Genomic DNA, 16,788 nt, shown 5'->3' on the forward strand with positions numbered 1-16,788 from the left:
TTTCTTCTTTTAATGTTTGGTAGAATTCAAGGAATCCATCGGGCTCAACTCTTGTTTTTTGGGAGTTTTTTGATCACTGCTTCGATCTTGTTACTGGTTATTGGTCTATTCAGGTTGTCCATTTCTTCCTGTTTCAGTCTTAGGAGTTTATATGTTTCTAGGAAGGCATCCATTTCTTCCAGGTTGCTTAATTTATTGGCATATCGTTGTTGATAATAATTTCTAATAATTGTTTCTATTTCCTTGGTGTTAGTGGTGCTCTCCCCTTTCATTCATAATTTTATTACTTTGGGTCCTTTCTCTTTTCTTTTGGATAAGTCTGGCCAGTGGTTTACCGATCTTATTAATTCTTTCAAAGAACCAGCTTCTAGTTTCGTTGATTTGCTCTACTGTATTTCTGGTTTCTAATTCATTGATCTCTGCTCTAATTTTAATTATTTCTCTTCTAATGCGTGGCTTAGGCATCATTTGTTGTTTTTTTCTCCAGCTCTTTAAGGTTTAAAGATAGCTGGTGAATTCAGGATTTTTCTGTTTTTTTAAGTGAGGCTTGGATGACTATGTATTTCCCCCTTAGGACCGCCTTTGCAGTATCCCATAGGTTTTGGACCGATGTGTTTTCATTCTCATTGGTTTCCATGAATTGTTTAAGTTCTTCTTTGATTTCCTGGTTGACCCAAACATTCTTGAGCAGAGTGGTCTTTAGCTTCCAAGCGTTTGAATTTCTTCCAAATTTTTTCTTGTGATTGAGTTCCAGTTTTAAAGCATTATGGTCTGAGAAAATGCAAGGAATAATCTCAGTCTTTTGGTATCGGTTGAGACCTGATTTGTGACCCAGTATGTAGTCTATTCTGGAGATAGTTCCATGTGCCCTCAAGAAGAATGAGTATTCTGTTGTTTTAGGGTGGAATGTTCTGTAAATATCTATGAGGTCCATCTGGTCCAGTGTGTCATTCAAAGCTCTTGTTTCTTTGTTATTTTCTGCTTAGATGATCTGTCTATTGCTGAGAGTGGAGTATTGAGGTCTCCTACAATTAACGTATTGTTATCAATATGACTCTTTAATTTGGTTAACAGTTGGCTGCTCCCGTGTTGGGGACATAGATATTTATAATTGTTAGATCTTCTTGTTGGATAGACCCTTTAAGAACGATATAGTGTCCTTCTGTGTCTCTGACTACAGTCTTCAGCTTAAAATCTAATTTGTCTGATATGAGAATTGCTCCTGCAGCTTTCTTTTGAGGCCCGTTGGCATGGAAGATGGATCTCCATCCCTTCACCCCCAGTCTGGATGTATCTTTAGGTTCAAAATGAGTCTCTTGTAGACAGCATATGGATGGGTCCTGACTTTTTATCCAATCTGCAACCCTGTGCCGTTTTACGGGAGCATTTAGGAGCATTTATGCAAAGTTCTGAGATAGACAATGTCTGAAAAGACTTGTCCTCAGGGAGTTTACAATTCAGCTGATATGTGGACAGTGTGGTATTTAGATTTAAGGGTTTCTTAAATCTTATCCTTAAATCCAAGACTTATGACCTTTCCATGATCCTATTCTCATTGAATTCGATCCCATTGTTGGGTTCCAAGATGACCCCTCAAAGAACAGGTGGTGGAGTTGGGACAGCTCTGAAAGGCTTCCCTGAGGAGGAGGGCACCACTCATCACTTAGTGTTATTTAAATGCTTAAATGTTTCACATTTAAGTGTCATCTCCATCCTCGCTCACTGCAATCTCCTTGAGGACTAGGACTCTAATTTAATATTGCTTACAGTGTTTGGGATGGTGCTACACACATAGCGTCCAATGAAGGCATCTTGAATGAGTTGTGACTGGTTGGGAACAAAGCTGGCAGTCTTAAGTTTTGCTATGTGTAAGATTTCTTCAAGCTTATTCAAACTCGAACACTTAATTACCATGGCAGACGTACACTAGCTTTTCCTGGCTCTCTGGGGACTGTGACTCAAAGAGTGAATGCCATAAAACCAGGAGGTGTTCTGAATTTTCTCCTCCCCACAAGGCCTAGGTCCTTTGCACTTCCAGATTCAATATTGTCCTCCCTAGGGAACCTCACAGCCCCATCCGCTGCCACCAAGCCTGCTGGAACGGGGCGTCCTGCCTTTGTGACCACAAATTGTTTTGTGTTTATGTTGCCAAAATAGGCAAACTGAATTCCCACATTTTTTTCACTAGTGCAATGGGAAGCACCAGGGCCTTGGTCCCAGGAAATGATGAAAACCCAACCCAGATGTATACAGAGCAAACAGCACTGTTTGCCATGCTGTCTTGTTTGTTTTGGAGAAAAGTAGATTTATTAATAATAAAGTTTCGCCATGTGGCAGGCACATCTGGGTTACAAAGTATCAGTCATAGAAAGTAACTCAGGAAAAACCCCATTAAGTCACCTAGTCCTGCATTTGCCAAGGCTGTAGGCTATGTTTCTGCCTTTTCAGCTTTACCAGCATTTCAGAATAAAAGATGAGATGTTAAGAGTGATGTCTCACCTGTGGTTCCAAATTACCATTAACAATGGTGCTCACGATGGGAAAATGGACAAGAAAACACACAAAAAATCTCAACTGCTCAGTTTCAATTCATAGCCCCGAGTAGGCTGTTGCCCCAAACTGACACAGAACACTGAGGAGCAGACTTCAGTTCACAGAGGCACGTCGTGGTCTCTTCAGTGGAGACTCATGGGCAGAGAAGAAAAAAAACCTTACAGTTATTTATTTAACACTTATTGATTTAACCTTCTGGCTGGGTTGGGTTGTTGGATTTGGTTTTACATCCTGAATTACAAAATTTATGATGGGAACGTGTGTCAGCTGTTTACTGAAGGAAAGAAAGACTTCTGTTCTTTGTCTTCTCTCATAATAGAGCCAAGTGTCCCACCTGGTTGTTTGGAGAAGTTAAAATATGTGAAGAGTAAGAGCATAACCCTAGCTGGGCTTCCTTTTCTACGTCTTCTGTTCTTTCCTCCTGAGAGTACGCTACCTGGGCATGATCCTGGTGCCTCCTGCCTGGACTGCTGTATAGCTTTTACTCCAACTCAAACCATCTGGCCAACAGCTGCCAAAATCAGCATCAGCTAAGATTTACTGAGAGTCAATCACATGCCTGCTGTGTGCATACTGTGATCAAATATGTATCTTTTGCTTAATTTATTTGTCACAACCACTTTGTAACATAAGGAAGGGGACAGTATGGACTGTAGCCAAGGGCATGGGCTCAAAATCAGGCAGAAAGAGTTTTCAATCCTATCTCTACTATTTCCCTCCACTCAGCTTTATTGAGCTATAATTGACATATAACATTGTGTAAGTTTAAGGTATACAATGTGATGATTTGATACACGGATATATTATGCAATGATTACCGCAGTGAGGTTAGTTAACACATCCATCACTCCACTTTTTTTTTTTTTTTTTGAGAGAGAGAGAGAGAGAGGGAGGGAGAGCACACATAGCGGGGAGAGGGGCAGAAGTAGAGGGAGAGAGAGAGAATCCCAAGCAGGCTCCACACCTAGCACAGAGCCAACAGGTGGCTCAGTCTCACAACCCTGAGATCACGATCTGAGCCGAAATCAAGAGTCAGATGCTTAACCGACTGAGCCACCCAGGTAGGTGCCCCTCCACTACTTTTTAATGGAGGCTTTGGAAAAGTCAATATCTTTATCTGTAAAGTGTGAATAAGAACAGAAACTACTTCACAGGATTGTTTTGTTTTTAAAATAACTTTATTGAGGCTTATTTTACAAAAATACACCTTACTTTTTCAAGTGTAGAATTCAATAATTTTTAGTAGATTTACTAAGTTGTGCAACCATCACCATAAATCAGCTTTAAAACGTTTTATCACTCCTCATGCACCTTTACGATTAATCCTGTCTCCTGCTCCTTTCCCAACTTTGTCTTTATCTCTTTGCTTTTCCTGGATAGTTCATGTAAATAAAGCACAATTGATGATATCATACCATATATGGTATCTCATGTCTGGCTTCTTTCACTGAGAAGAGTAGTTTGAGGTTCATCCATATCATATGCAGGATGTCTTCTTAGTTTGTTCCTTTTCACTGCTGAATAGTATTTCATTGTATGAATATAGTTTCTTTTGTCTATCCATTGCAACCACAAGACTGTGAGCTCCTCCAGAGAAGAAACTGTGTCTTATTCATTTCTGTATACCCATTGCCCAGCACAAGGCCTGATGCATGTAATGGTGAGTTGATGCTGAATGAATGAATGAGAGGGTTGGTGAATGACAGAATGAGCTGCTCTGTCTGTCTGACACAGAGAACCCATTAAAAGTAGGTAGTACTCTCTTGCCTGACATCAGAGTTCTAAAAGAGGTTTTTTCCTTTAAAAAAGATTCTAGGGGCACCTGGGTGGCTCAGTTGGGTTAAGCGTCTGCCTTCAGCTCACATCATGATCCCAGGGTCCTGAGATTGAGTCCCACATCGGGCTCCCTGCTCAGCAGGGAGCCTGCTTCTCCTTCACTCTCTGCCTTCCGCTCTGCCTATTTGTGCTCTCTCAATCAAAAAAAAAAAAAAAAGAAAAAGAAGAAAAAAAAGATTCTAATCTTCCCATTGGCCTACTGTTAATTCCACTTCCTCCAAATGGCTATCTGAATAAGTCAGTAAGTATATATGTAGAATATTTTCTTCCCAGTTCCTTCCTTTAACTCTTCCTTTAACAAGAGCCACACACAAAAAAAGAGAGAAATAGCTAAAGAGAAAAATTTTGCAAATTCTATAAGCTCTAAAACATGGTGACTTTTCTTAAGTAGGTGGTCAGATTCTAACAAGGATCCAGCAGAGGCCTTGCATATAGTACAGGCATTGTAAATAGTTGTTAAATAATTGGATCCAACAAACATTTATTAAGTGCCAATGAACAAGACCCTGTTACAACCTTCTAAGATTCCTGGTGTAAGGGAGTTACCCAACATATATACTGGTAACAATAATGACAACTACATATTCGTTCATTCATTGCTCTATGTGACTGGCACTATTTCAAGTGTTTTTATATGAAATAACTCATTTAATTTTCATAATAAGCCTAAGAGGAAAGTATTAAAGATGAGAAGATGAGGATGAAGAATCTGAGGTTTACAGAAAGTTTCAGAAGTAATTAGTGTAATAAGTAGTAGAACTGGGACCCAGGCAGTCTGGCTCCAGAAACTCCCCATGAGAATGCTTCTAAGCTTCAGTGAGGGGCCATGTCCCCTCCATTTCTGTTTCCCCAGCACTCATAACCACTCAATGACCATTTGCCATTAAACTGTGCCAGCCGCAAGGCTGACAGGGAGTAGGAAAAGAATACAGATACACTGTGTTATGCAACAATAATATGGCCTAATGTCAGGGTAGGAAAGGGTGGAAGAAGCCCAGGTTTAGGAGCCAGACCAGAGACCTGGGCTTGAACTCCAGATTCACCAGTAACTAGCTTCGGGGTTATTTTTTCTCTGACAAAAAAATTATCCACCCCAACACCTACACACTCACCATTTCTGGGCCAAGAGCCATTTTGGAAATTTGAAGGCTCTATAAGATTGGATTCTACCCTCAAAGACTCAAAACTAATTCAAAATAAAGATGACTAAGTCTGAGGCTAAAAGATTTACCTCAGGTCACACACCTGGTTGGTACTGGTACTAAAATTTAGTTTCCCGAGTTCCAGCTCAGTGCTCTTTCATTTAAGTCACAGAGTTTCACTTGAGGTAAAGAAGTTGAACAAAACACCATCAGAAGGAAATTATTCAAAACGGGACTTTCCAGAGCCAGCCTGGAATTGGACAGCTGCCTCCTTGTGTTCAAGAGAGGCACACCCCAGTTTCACTACAGATCTGAAATCTCTCTTTCCTTGTGATGTCAGAGGCTGGGGACATCTTCTAAGCAGTGAGTAATGCTCTGGAGATAAGTCTCCCACTGCTCTGCTACGTTCTAAAAATTCTCTCTTGCCTTCTTTCCCTGTTGGGATGTCCTACTCAATACCAAAAATACCTTGCAGTGAAGGGGACTTATTCCCGGAAGAGAGAAAGTCACTATCATCTCCCTGTTGGCTCAGTTCTTTCCCTGAAGGGCTTGAAGCACATTTTCTTTTAAATTCTCTACAGTTCTAGAATCTGGAGAAAAGAGTAGATTAAATGTAGCACAGGAAAAGGAGGGCACTGTTCAGAGAACGCCAAGTATGATTGGAGCAGCAGATGTAAACATTACCTCAAGGGTGTGTATGTACCTTGAAGACAGGTACCCGTGTGGGCACCACCTAGAGCACTTTATGTATTTAACAGCACAGAGGACTAGTGCCAAGTATCTTTGGAGCCAAACAAGTGGGGGTTCAAATCTTAGCATTTTCACTTACTAGCTGAGTGTCTTTATATTAGTAGCTGCCCTCACCAGGGCATGGTTTCATTGGTTAAGAAAAGCGAGATAATAATGACTTCTTAAAGGGTTGTTGATGAGGAAAAGATCTCATTGTAATTCCTAATAGCAAATCTCATACTTAGCAGGGGTTTAATATTATGTTAACACTTCTCCTCCATGTTTTATGGTTGAAACAAACGTTTTAGAGTGCATTCTTTGAAAGAAAGAAAACACTTTGGGGCTAGTATAGCACTGAAACTGCTTTGTCCAACCACTGTTCTACCATATAGGCTCAGAATGCAGGGAAAATCTCAGAATTGGCTGAATCTGCCCTTCTTCTGCATAAGAGAATCTCCTGTTAAACTTTCTACATCTATCTAGACGTGCTCTTCCAGCAGGGCACGCAGAATGAACCACCTCCCAGGGAAACACATTCCATTTTCTGCCAAATCTCTAGAGGGCTAAATGGTTCACTGAGGCAAAAATGGTCTCCGCTACAAATTCTACCCAGTGTAACTCTCCTCTTTTCCCTGACAACACAGAATGGTGAAAAGGGCATGTTTCCCCAACATGTTTCCCTGCTAAAAATCAGAGTGACTCCCCTCCACAGAAACCTGAGGAGTAGGGGGTAGTAAGTAATCCCACCAACAAAATCAGAAAATGAAATAGAAGGAGCACATTCCATTGTTGCAGTAAAAGAGGAGGTAAAGGTAAGTGTTTCTACAACTTGAGTAAAACCACTGACTCAAGATCAGGAGAAAAGGCAGGATTTGGGGAGAAAGAACCAGTTGAGATGTCAATTCCTTGAACGCCAGAAAGCATCCATAGTTGGTTCAGTTTAGTAATTTGCTGAGAGCACTTCTTTATCAAAAGGTAAATGAGGTGAGGAGGAAATTGCACCTTGAAGGCAGGATCATAGGTCTGAGATATTCCAGACAGAGGTGGTAATGGGAGCCACCTGGCTCACAGGTAAAGTACCCAGGGATCCCCCTGAGGTGTGGACTGCGGAGGTGAGACCAGAAGCTGGGCGCTGTGGTGGACACGAGGCTCTGTGCTCAGCAAAGGGGCCGGAGGTGTCATCTCTGATGTGTGCGTTCTCAGTGGCAGGAACACAAGATGCAGAGAAAACACGGGCGTGAGGAGGTTTTAGGGTCCATGTTTGTGAAAGAGAGTGTCTCACGGATGACCTAGAGAATGGGGTTGACATCAAATTTCCTCAAGAGGATATGAATGTTTTAGACCCCCTTCTGTGGAAACAAGTACTATACACATAAAGGGGAGGCTCACCTCACTCTAAGATATTTCTGGCTAAATCAACCTCTTTTTGAGATATTTCTCCCCATTGAGTTTGCAGTAATAGGTCATGGTCTCCAGACCCAGGGCACAGAATGACTGGCATTCTTGTAGAGCTGAAGCCCAAGATTTTCTTTTCTCTTGCAGCTGCTCAGCAGAGAGAATGGTGAGAATGTGAGGCCTCTGTGGTGTCACCAACATTTAGTAAGTGTGTCACCGCTGCTGGGGACCGTCGGGGTGTTCAAAATACAAACAAGTTGCCCTTGTGGTCTTTCAAACCATCACATGGTTTTCAAAACAATTCTGTGAGCTGGGAAGAATGGCTCTTTTACCGTGTTTTGAAGTAAAGTCTCCATTAGTCAGAAAGAATATAAAGATTTTTATTCTCCTGGATCTTATATTTTTTTATTTGTGTAGGGCTGGGCATAATTCTGGTCTGATACCCAGGACAGGCTTATTTATTTGTTGGTTGGTCCTTTTGATGATTTATGTGTCATCTTGGCTAGGCAATAGTACCTGGCTTTTTAATCAATATTGATTGAACACATCTAGGTGTTGTGAAGATATTTTGTAGATGTGGTTAACATTTACAATCAGTGAACCTTAAATGAAAGAGATTACCTTCAATATTGTTGGTGGGCCTCACCCCATCAGTAGAAGGTCTAAGAGCAAAAACAAGTTTCTTGGAAAGGAACAGATTCTGCCTCAAGACTGCAGCATTAACTCCTGCCTGAGTTTCCAGAAATTCAAACTTGCCAGTCCCCACAATTGCATGAGCCAAATTCTTAAAATAAATCATAAATATATGTATATATATTCTCACACTGGTTCTGTTTCTTTGGACAATCCTGACTGATACAGTCTGTATCTCCAGGTAGCTTTCACTCTACATTTTTATTTCCAGATGGTGCAAACTCAAGATCAGATTCTGAGTCTTATTCAAGTTAGCACTTCCCTACTCCCCTCCGTGGTAGCAGGCCATAATAAAAATGTTTAGCTTATGGAACACACAAAACCCCAAACAAATGGATGTACATATGCCAATGGCATAACGAACAATTATGTTTTTAAAAATCAATGCAGGACATGTATGCCCCAATACCATATATAAAGAGTGGGCCATTATTACAATAAGCAAGACTAACTGTAGAAGGCTTTCCATAGGTAAGTTTCTGAGTCAGATTAAGAGGCCTGGAGGGAAGGTGGTTTGGAAGCGTGAGAGGCATGGAGAAAACAGCCAGTCAGAGGGAAGCCTAGAAATGATCTCCAGGTGAAGAGAGACAGACTGGTTAAATTTGCAATGAGAGAAGAAGAAATAACCAGCATGCATGCCCCCCCCCTCCCCCGACACACACACACACACACACACACACACACGGCAGACAACGGCACAGGGGCTATCTGAAGGTCTCACTGTTTGTCAGGACAGGCACTGCATGGAGATGTAGAGCAGTGGTTGCCACTGAAAGCCTAAGACCCCCCAGCGATGCAAAGCCATGGAAAGCCTCTCTCAATGCTTATGCATCACACTGAAGGTGTGAGTTTACTTCACAGAGCTGAGCCTCTGTTAGCAATGTAGGGTTGGAAAGGAAGCCACAGTGTTATGCTCTTATTCCGCGGGACTGTCCTCCAAAGCCAGCAAATGGAGAACTCTGGAGGTTTCACCTTCGCCTTCCAGGCAGATAGTCAATGTAGCCTGAGGGAATGCAGCAGCTCTTGCAGGAGCCCAATTTTCTTTTTGTGCAGATGGCAATCCAGATTGGCAGCACAGATCTTGAAACATATTTTTGTCTCACGGAGGTTGTTTCAAGTTCCCCAAAGCTAGAGCAGCGGGGCAGTTGCAAAGTCATTCAGTTTCTCTGTCCCCATAAGCAAATTTCCCCTCATCGGAATCTACCCCCAACTCAAAGAAGTCCATTTTTCCTTCTCTTCTTTTACTTACAGTTCATTGCATTACCTCTCTTTCACTGTTCATTCTTTTCAATGATGTTTTTCTTTTTTTAAAAAAAAAGACTTAATTTATTTATTTGAAAGAGAGACAGAACACAAGTGGGGGGAGGGGCAGAGGGAAAGCAAGAAGCAGACTCCCCGCTGAGCAGGGAGCCCATCCTGGGACCCTGGGACCATGACCTGAGCCGAAGGCAGAGGCTTAACTGACTGAGCCACTCAGGCGCCCCTCAATGATGTTTTTCAATAAATATTTTTTGAGCACCTGCCCTGTGCCAGGCATTGAGTACACAGTGTAGAGGTGTAAGTAATCAAGAAAATAGGCAGTTATAATACACTAAAAAGTATTAACATTTATTTAGTGCTTTCTGTGTGCGGCATTGTGCTAAACCCTTTACGTATACTAAACTAGCTCTCACGACGATTCTCTGCTGAAGGTCTCATTATCATCCTCATTGTACATATGAGGAAATGAAGGCCCAAAGATGTGGAATTACTTGTTTATAGTCCTACAGAAAGAAAGGAATAGAACCAGGACTAAACTCAGCCAGTCTGGATCCAGAGCTCGCCTGCATAGCCACGAGGTGGATGGAAGGGGCAGGTGCCCAGTATTGCGCCAGAGAAAGCACACGTCCCTGGGAGCCCACAGGAGGGGCCAGCAGCCCAGACTTGCGGCCCAGGGAGAAGGGCTGTATTTGAAATTCAAATCAGATCCCATCAATCTTCTTCTCAAAATTCCTTAATGGCTTCCCACATAATTAAGAATAAAATCTACACGTTTCACCCACGGCCTACAAATGCTCTGCTCAACCTCGTCTTTCTCAGCTTCTTTGGCCTTGCTCTTCACTACCACCCTATTGATCCAGATCTCAGGCTGGAGCACCTGGAAAGTCTTACTTACTGTCTCTACCCACCCAGCTCCCACTCAGTGTTTAGGTCGCAAATTCCAGGTCATTTACAAAGGCCTTCCCTGTCCCTTAATCTACATTAATTCCAATAATAACTAATGATAATAATAATTAGAGCAAACGCTAAATAATACTAGTTGGTAGGCAGTATTCTAAATGCTTTATGTATAACAGCTTACTTAAATATTACAACAATCCTAATGGTAAATACTAGTATTATTCCCATTTTTACAGGTGAGGCAATATTATAGTATTCTGTACGTTTCTTCATTATAATGATCAAATGTGTAATCTTGTATTTATTTTCTTAATATTTCCTGGGCTATACGGCCCATGAGGTCAGGCTCTAAATTCTTTCTCTATACTATTATATCTCCAGTGTCACATATACAGTAAGCATCTAATAAACATTTATGGAATAAATTAATAAACGGATAATGGACATGTATGAGACACCTCTTTTAAGATTTACACATTTTTTATTACTTACAATAAAATGGATAGATAACAAAGGAATTAAAGGGAATTATTATATAGCAATTATGAAGGCTGTAGGTAATTCAGTATGTTTGCTCTCCTGTTGTGAAATGCTTACCATCCCCCGTTCCGTCAGTTATAACTTCCGAGGCTTACAATGGGGGTGGGGCAGGGACAGCATGGTCTAGACTAGAGGAAAGAGCATTTGTTTTTCAAGAAATACAGACCTAGGTTTCAGTTTTGACTTTGTCACTGACTAATGATGTGGTCTTGAGAAGACCGCATGTATTCCCTGGGCCTCCTTTTCTAAATCTGTGAAATCAGGACAACAATCTGCAGGACAGTTCAGTGTTGAGAATTAAGTGAGATAATGCGTGCAGAGTGCCTAGCCCAGTGCCTGGCACATAACAGGACTTGAATAACTTCTAGTTCCTTTCCTCTCCTGCACTCAGAGGCAGGCAGGTGGGCTTCTGAAATTCTATGCTTTGCTAGGCAAGCAGTACTAGACCCTAGAAATGTGAAGTCAATGCACAAGTGAGGGGGTAGGGGCAAAGACTGCGTTACTGACCAGGCTGCCTCCATGGATCAAACGGACTGGATAACTGCCATGGCCCCACCTCACGCCATGCACACAGCCAAAGGGGAGGTAGGAAAGTATACAAAACTCTGAGGCGTGACGTTTGGTACTTGTCAACAGCTCTGGCTGGGAGTAAGTCAAGACAATAAACTAAGAAAAAGATCCAGTGAGTTCTGTTGCCTGTTCTCTATTTCAAGGGGACAGTCCCTGCTTTGTTTCTCTTCTCTTGGGTGAAAGACTGTTCTCTGAAATGCTTCTGGCTTCCGAGAAGAGTTCTAAAGGCAACTCCATAAAGTGCTGGCCAGGGGTTGATCAGAAGCAAGCAGAATTCACCCTGCCCCCAAGGATCATGTGGTTTTGGGGATGCAGGGCGGGAGAAAACAGGGAACTTAGAAAGTTCTCTTCCTTCCTCCTTCATTTCCCAACATCCACGTTCATCCTTCTCTAGGCCAACGCTGACCTCCTTCTTTTCTTCCTCCCTCCCAATAAAGGGAAGAGAAAGAAGCAGGTGGGTAAGAGGGGGCCTTCCCATTCTGAGAAGTAACTGAGAGAGGGCAGAAGAGCCTTTCCAAAAGAAGTCAAAGCCCTCCCCTAGGCTGGCCTCTGCTAGTAGGTTTTGTCTTCTCTCCAAAGGGAAGCTCTGGATCAGCTTTCATTGCTCATCTCTGCTGAGCTCCCCGAGTTGAAAAGCCTGTATCTGTGCAGGTATGTACCAAGACCTGAACACTGTGTTTAAATACAACTGTAATGAGTTGTAGAGCTGCAATTATTCTATCCTATAAAGTGAAGTCCTCTCACGCTTATGCAAGAGAAAGCTCTCAGTTAACTATGATCCAGTTTATCAGAGTCCTAATTGAGCATTCTCTGCAATCTGTCTTTAAGAGAAAGAGCCATCCTCGTATGGTGTCCTACCTTCAGCTCCAAATGTATTTCCATATAATCAGATTTTTATGGTTTCAGGGAAAACGAATCTTAAACTTCAAAGACAGCTTGCCTTCTAGATTGTATTCCTATAGAAGGGAAGTAGATCAGAATCTTTTAGACGGATCTGTAACAGGACTTTCTGTTTTGGTTCCCTACTGATGCCAGCAGGCCTGGGCTCTCAGCTTTCACACACTGACTACCTGCTATGTGCGGGGGGCTATGGGAAACATGTTGCATAACATGATTAATAAGATGATACTAGTATTGACACCTTTCTACGTGTCAGGAGCTATTCTAAGCGCTTTTTGTAGGTTCACACATTCAATCCTTATAACCAACATATGAGGTTTGTGAAATTTCTATCCAAGTTTTGGAGATGAGGAGACTGGGACATGGAGAGGTTTAAGTCATTTGTCCCAAGGCCACATACTAATGGGGTTGGGATTTGAAAGGGGCAGTCTGGCTCCAGAGTCTTTACTTTTAACCACTACATGCATACCTTTTCTCATTTAACCCACACAGCAATCTTACATGATAGAATATTAAAATGTCCACTTTCTAGACAAAAAAACTGAGTCTCAGAGAAGTAATTTGTCTAAGGTATTGGCCCAGGGATTCCCAGCCCAATTCAATTCAATATACTAATTGAGGACCTACCTTGTGCGAGGCACTGTACTAGGCACTAAGAGATAATAGAGAGTAATAAGCTAGTCACATTTAGTCATTTTTTATTGTATTTATTTTAACACTGTCACTTTCATCATACTTATTTTAACACTGCCCGAAGTAATGGATGATAAAGAGCTTACTTCAAGTGAAAAAAAGTTACATGTAGTCAAGATTAGCCAGGAATGTCAGCATTGTATACATGCCTGAGAGCTAGAAGATATTTAGACAAGCCAAATATGAGCTCTCTAATCCTTTCTGATTCAGGCGTGGGCATATGCTCATTTGTACTTGTTCAGTCCATAAAGATTTACTGAGCATCTACTATATTCCAGGTCATGTTCTATAAATTGGGGATATTAAAAAAAAGACAAAACATTAGTACTTAAACTTGAGACAATCTTAGTTTAAAAGGGAATAAAATTAAATAAATAAATACAGCATAATATGGCAAGTGCAATAATTGAGATTTTGAGATAATAATTAATAATTGAGAGTAATTTTGGATGAGTTGCAGGGAGCACATACAGAAGATGGCATCTATGCTGAGTCTTAAAGGAATAAGGAATGGATATTTAAGATGGGAATGAGTAAAGGAATTAGTATTTACTAAGCATGTGCTATAGATCAGGATCTGGGTTGAGACTATGTATTTAGTTGAATCCTGACTCAGAATCCAAGAATCAGTGAGTGGAAAGAACTGGTTCACTTGACAATGTAAGAATATCCCTGAGCTGAATATGTGAGTGATATTTTTGGGAAAAGCAGCCCAGACAGAGGGAACCGCATGTACAAAGGCAGAAAGGCAAGAAGAGCCTGGTGTATTTAAGGGACAGTATGTTCAGGGCATCTCTGCCATCAGCTGTGCATGGGGCTTAAAGTGAAAGATGAGAACAAAGAAGGAATTAGGAGCAAAATTCTGAAGGAACTCGTAAAAAGTGGGGATCCTGTGTTGAAGGCAAACGATAGCCAACTAAGGAAATAACTATAACTAAAACTATGGTTATAGAAGAGTAATTCTAGTACCAGGATAGAGGGTGGATTGCAATGGGGAAGGCCTGAGGACAACAGATCAAGTGGGAGGACCAACATAATGGTTTAGGTAGGGGAGGATGAAGCCCTACTAAGGAGGAGGGGGTAGGGGATGATTAGAGAAACAGCTACAAGAATTGGCTGTTGGAGGTGAAGAGAAAGATAAAGGATGGACTCTGAAGACACTACTCAGAGCCAGTAATATAGGAGAAGGAACAATAGTGGAGGGGGGATGGATCCAGGCCTCCAGATGAACCAAAAGGGGTTACCAACGGTGGTCAGATGTCTGGCATTTATGTCCATACTAAATAAAAAAAGAAAAACAAACATATATATAAGTATGTGTATACACACACACGAACTGATAAGCAAATGGGGCAGTGCTGGAGTAGTGGAGCGCCCGTTAGAAAGGGAGATGAGAGCTGAAACCAACATGGTGGGTTCCGATGACCAGATCTGAAGAAAGTTGTCTGCTCAAGATGGCTCTCTAACTCAGCCTGCGAGGGAGAGGCATTCAGGTGTGAGGTGAATCTTTGGCTCTGACTCCTGGGGCTGTCCAGGTAAATAGAGCTGTCAGAAATACCCAGAAGCAGACAGACATTTCCTGAAGGCTCTCTCCCACATGCCTGGATGCTGCATGACCAGGCTTGAGGGAGGCAGCAGCTGGGGTTTGGGAGGACACAGGCACGTGGGCAGCCTCCTGTTTCCTGCAGCAGCTCTGCAGATGAGGCAGCCGAGAGAAGTGAATCTTTCTTTCTAGCCTCCTCCTCCACCCTTTGCTTCAGAGCCCCGCTGCCGCAGCACCGTGCAGGCTGCATAAAGGTTGATTCATAGATGAAGGGCTGTGGCCACCAGCGGACAGAAGTGGCAGAGAGGACGAAGTTGTGCGTGTGCGCGCGTGTTCAGAAGAAACTGTTTATTCAGGGAACTATATGTCAAACACAGCCTTACTGGCAGACAATAGTGGTTTGCCCAGACGATTTATGCCACCAAATAAACATCAAGATGGGCTGTGTAGAGCTAAAGGTGAGACACGTTTTCAGAAGTGGGGTGCCACCCCTCACGGTCTCAATGACAGGAGATGCTTTTGCACACAAAACACTGAGGCAACAATATCTGGGCATCGCCTGAGCCTACTGTAACCAAAGAGAAAGAAAGGCCGGAACTAAAATGCAAAAGAAAAAAATAAACTGTGTTTGGAGATAGGTCTGCTACAGTGTAAACTTTTCCCTTTCTCTGGCTTACTGCTATAGCAAAACCTGATGGTTGTCTTTGTAAAAAAAAAAAAAAAAAGTGTCTGTATCTAGGTCCCTGGCAGTGATTTGCCTCTGGGAGGGCCAGCAATCTATTTAATGACTCCATTGACGTCAATAGCATAACTGAAATACTTACTAACATGCATGATTCCAACTTTGGGGGGGGGGCGGTGGGTGGATGGTGTTTCTCAGCAGCACAAAAACATGAAGTGGAGTCAACCCGGAACGGATTCAAGGCTTTAGGCAGCAAGTGGGAGATTAGATGCTGCAGGTTTCATTGGTTCCATTGAATAGGAAGAAGCAGTCACACTAAATTTAGAAATTAATTTTGAACCGGTGAAATAGCCATTAATGAGCAGGGCTCTATTTTTGGCAATGTTTGCTCAAGGGTAACATTTTAACTATTCACACTTTAGTTGACTTGTCAATGTTTTTGCAACTACCCACACTTAATTTTAGACGTATATGAAATAATCGCAGATCAATATAAATAGCTCGATGTTGATGCTCTGGGGTAAATGTTCAGAAGAGGGCTATTTTAGACAAAAGCAGTTCTTATAAAACAACCGTTTGGGGAATTATTCCCAGAATTACTGGGGCTTTTCTAGTGCATTTGCCCTATTGTTTTGTATGCAGGCTGCTTAAACACTCGAGGTGAGTCATTAAGGCAATTATCCCAATAATTCAGGCCACAGGACAATCAGAACACTAATGAAAAACTTCTCTGATATTTCTAGTTTTTTCTCTTGTTCCTTTCCTTTCTTTCTCTCTTCTTCTTCTCCTTCTTCTTTTCCCTTTCTCTTTTTTTTGGTTATTGCCCCCCATCCCCTAGGCTCTCCTTTGTCTTGTGTGGCTGTGGCCTTTGGTCACACGATTGGTTTTATTCGTATTTGTCCACAGTGTTGTAATCCTGCCTCAGAGTTCTTGCTTAATGTAGAAATCAAGCAAACGTTGTGCTTATGCCAGGCTTCGTTTCCAGCCCTCTGACACAGGCCACTGCTGTGGTTCTCAGAGAGCCCTTTACTAGTGCACACACAGTCCATCTCTCATCCCAGGCCCTGGCGGCTCTGGCAAAGAATGAGAACTCAGTCAATGTCATGACTTTCGGAAATTCTTAGAATCCAAGATAACTCTCTGAGCCCCTTGTCCATCCCTCGAACAGACCCTGTATCTGGCACACCCCCATGAACTTTCAAGGGGATATTCATAATCAAGTAAAGATATAGGAGGAACTCATACTGAGAAATAGGCTTCTTAGCAGAAAGCCCCGTCTTCTGTTTTATCAACTAGTAAAGCATCATTTCCTCCCCCTAGAATGGCCTGGACACATAAGAGAAGGAAGGGAT

General features: G+C 42.1%; 1 protein-coding gene across 5 annotated transcripts in view; it reads right to left on the reverse strand.

Annotated features, from left to right (window-relative positions):
• PDE4B (phosphodiesterase 4B) overlaps positions 1-16,788 on the reverse strand; it is a 420,748-nt gene that overhangs the window by 77,933 nt on the left and 326,027 nt on the right. Inside the window, exons 5-6 of one of the 5 annotated variants that reach the window (XM_073896589.1) lie at positions 14,960-14,978; positions 14,786-14,797 (exon numbers count right to left, since the gene is read on the reverse strand). The exons of the other annotated variants lie outside the window; for them this stretch is intronic. Coding sequence (XP_073752690.1) covers positions 14,786-14,797; positions 14,960-14,978 — 31 coding nt within the window. The remainder of the gene's footprint in view (positions 1-14,785; positions 14,798-14,959; positions 14,979-16,788) is intronic. 5 annotated transcript variants of the gene reach the window in all.

This window comes from Callorhinus ursinus, unplaced genomic scaffold, assembly GCF_003265705.2.
Source record: "Callorhinus ursinus isolate GAN/ISIS: 27379988/994484 unplaced genomic scaffold, GSC_fseal_2.0 scaffold9, whole genome shotgun sequence".
Lineage (NCBI taxonomy): Eukaryota > Metazoa > Chordata > Mammalia > Carnivora > Otariidae > Callorhinus > Callorhinus ursinus.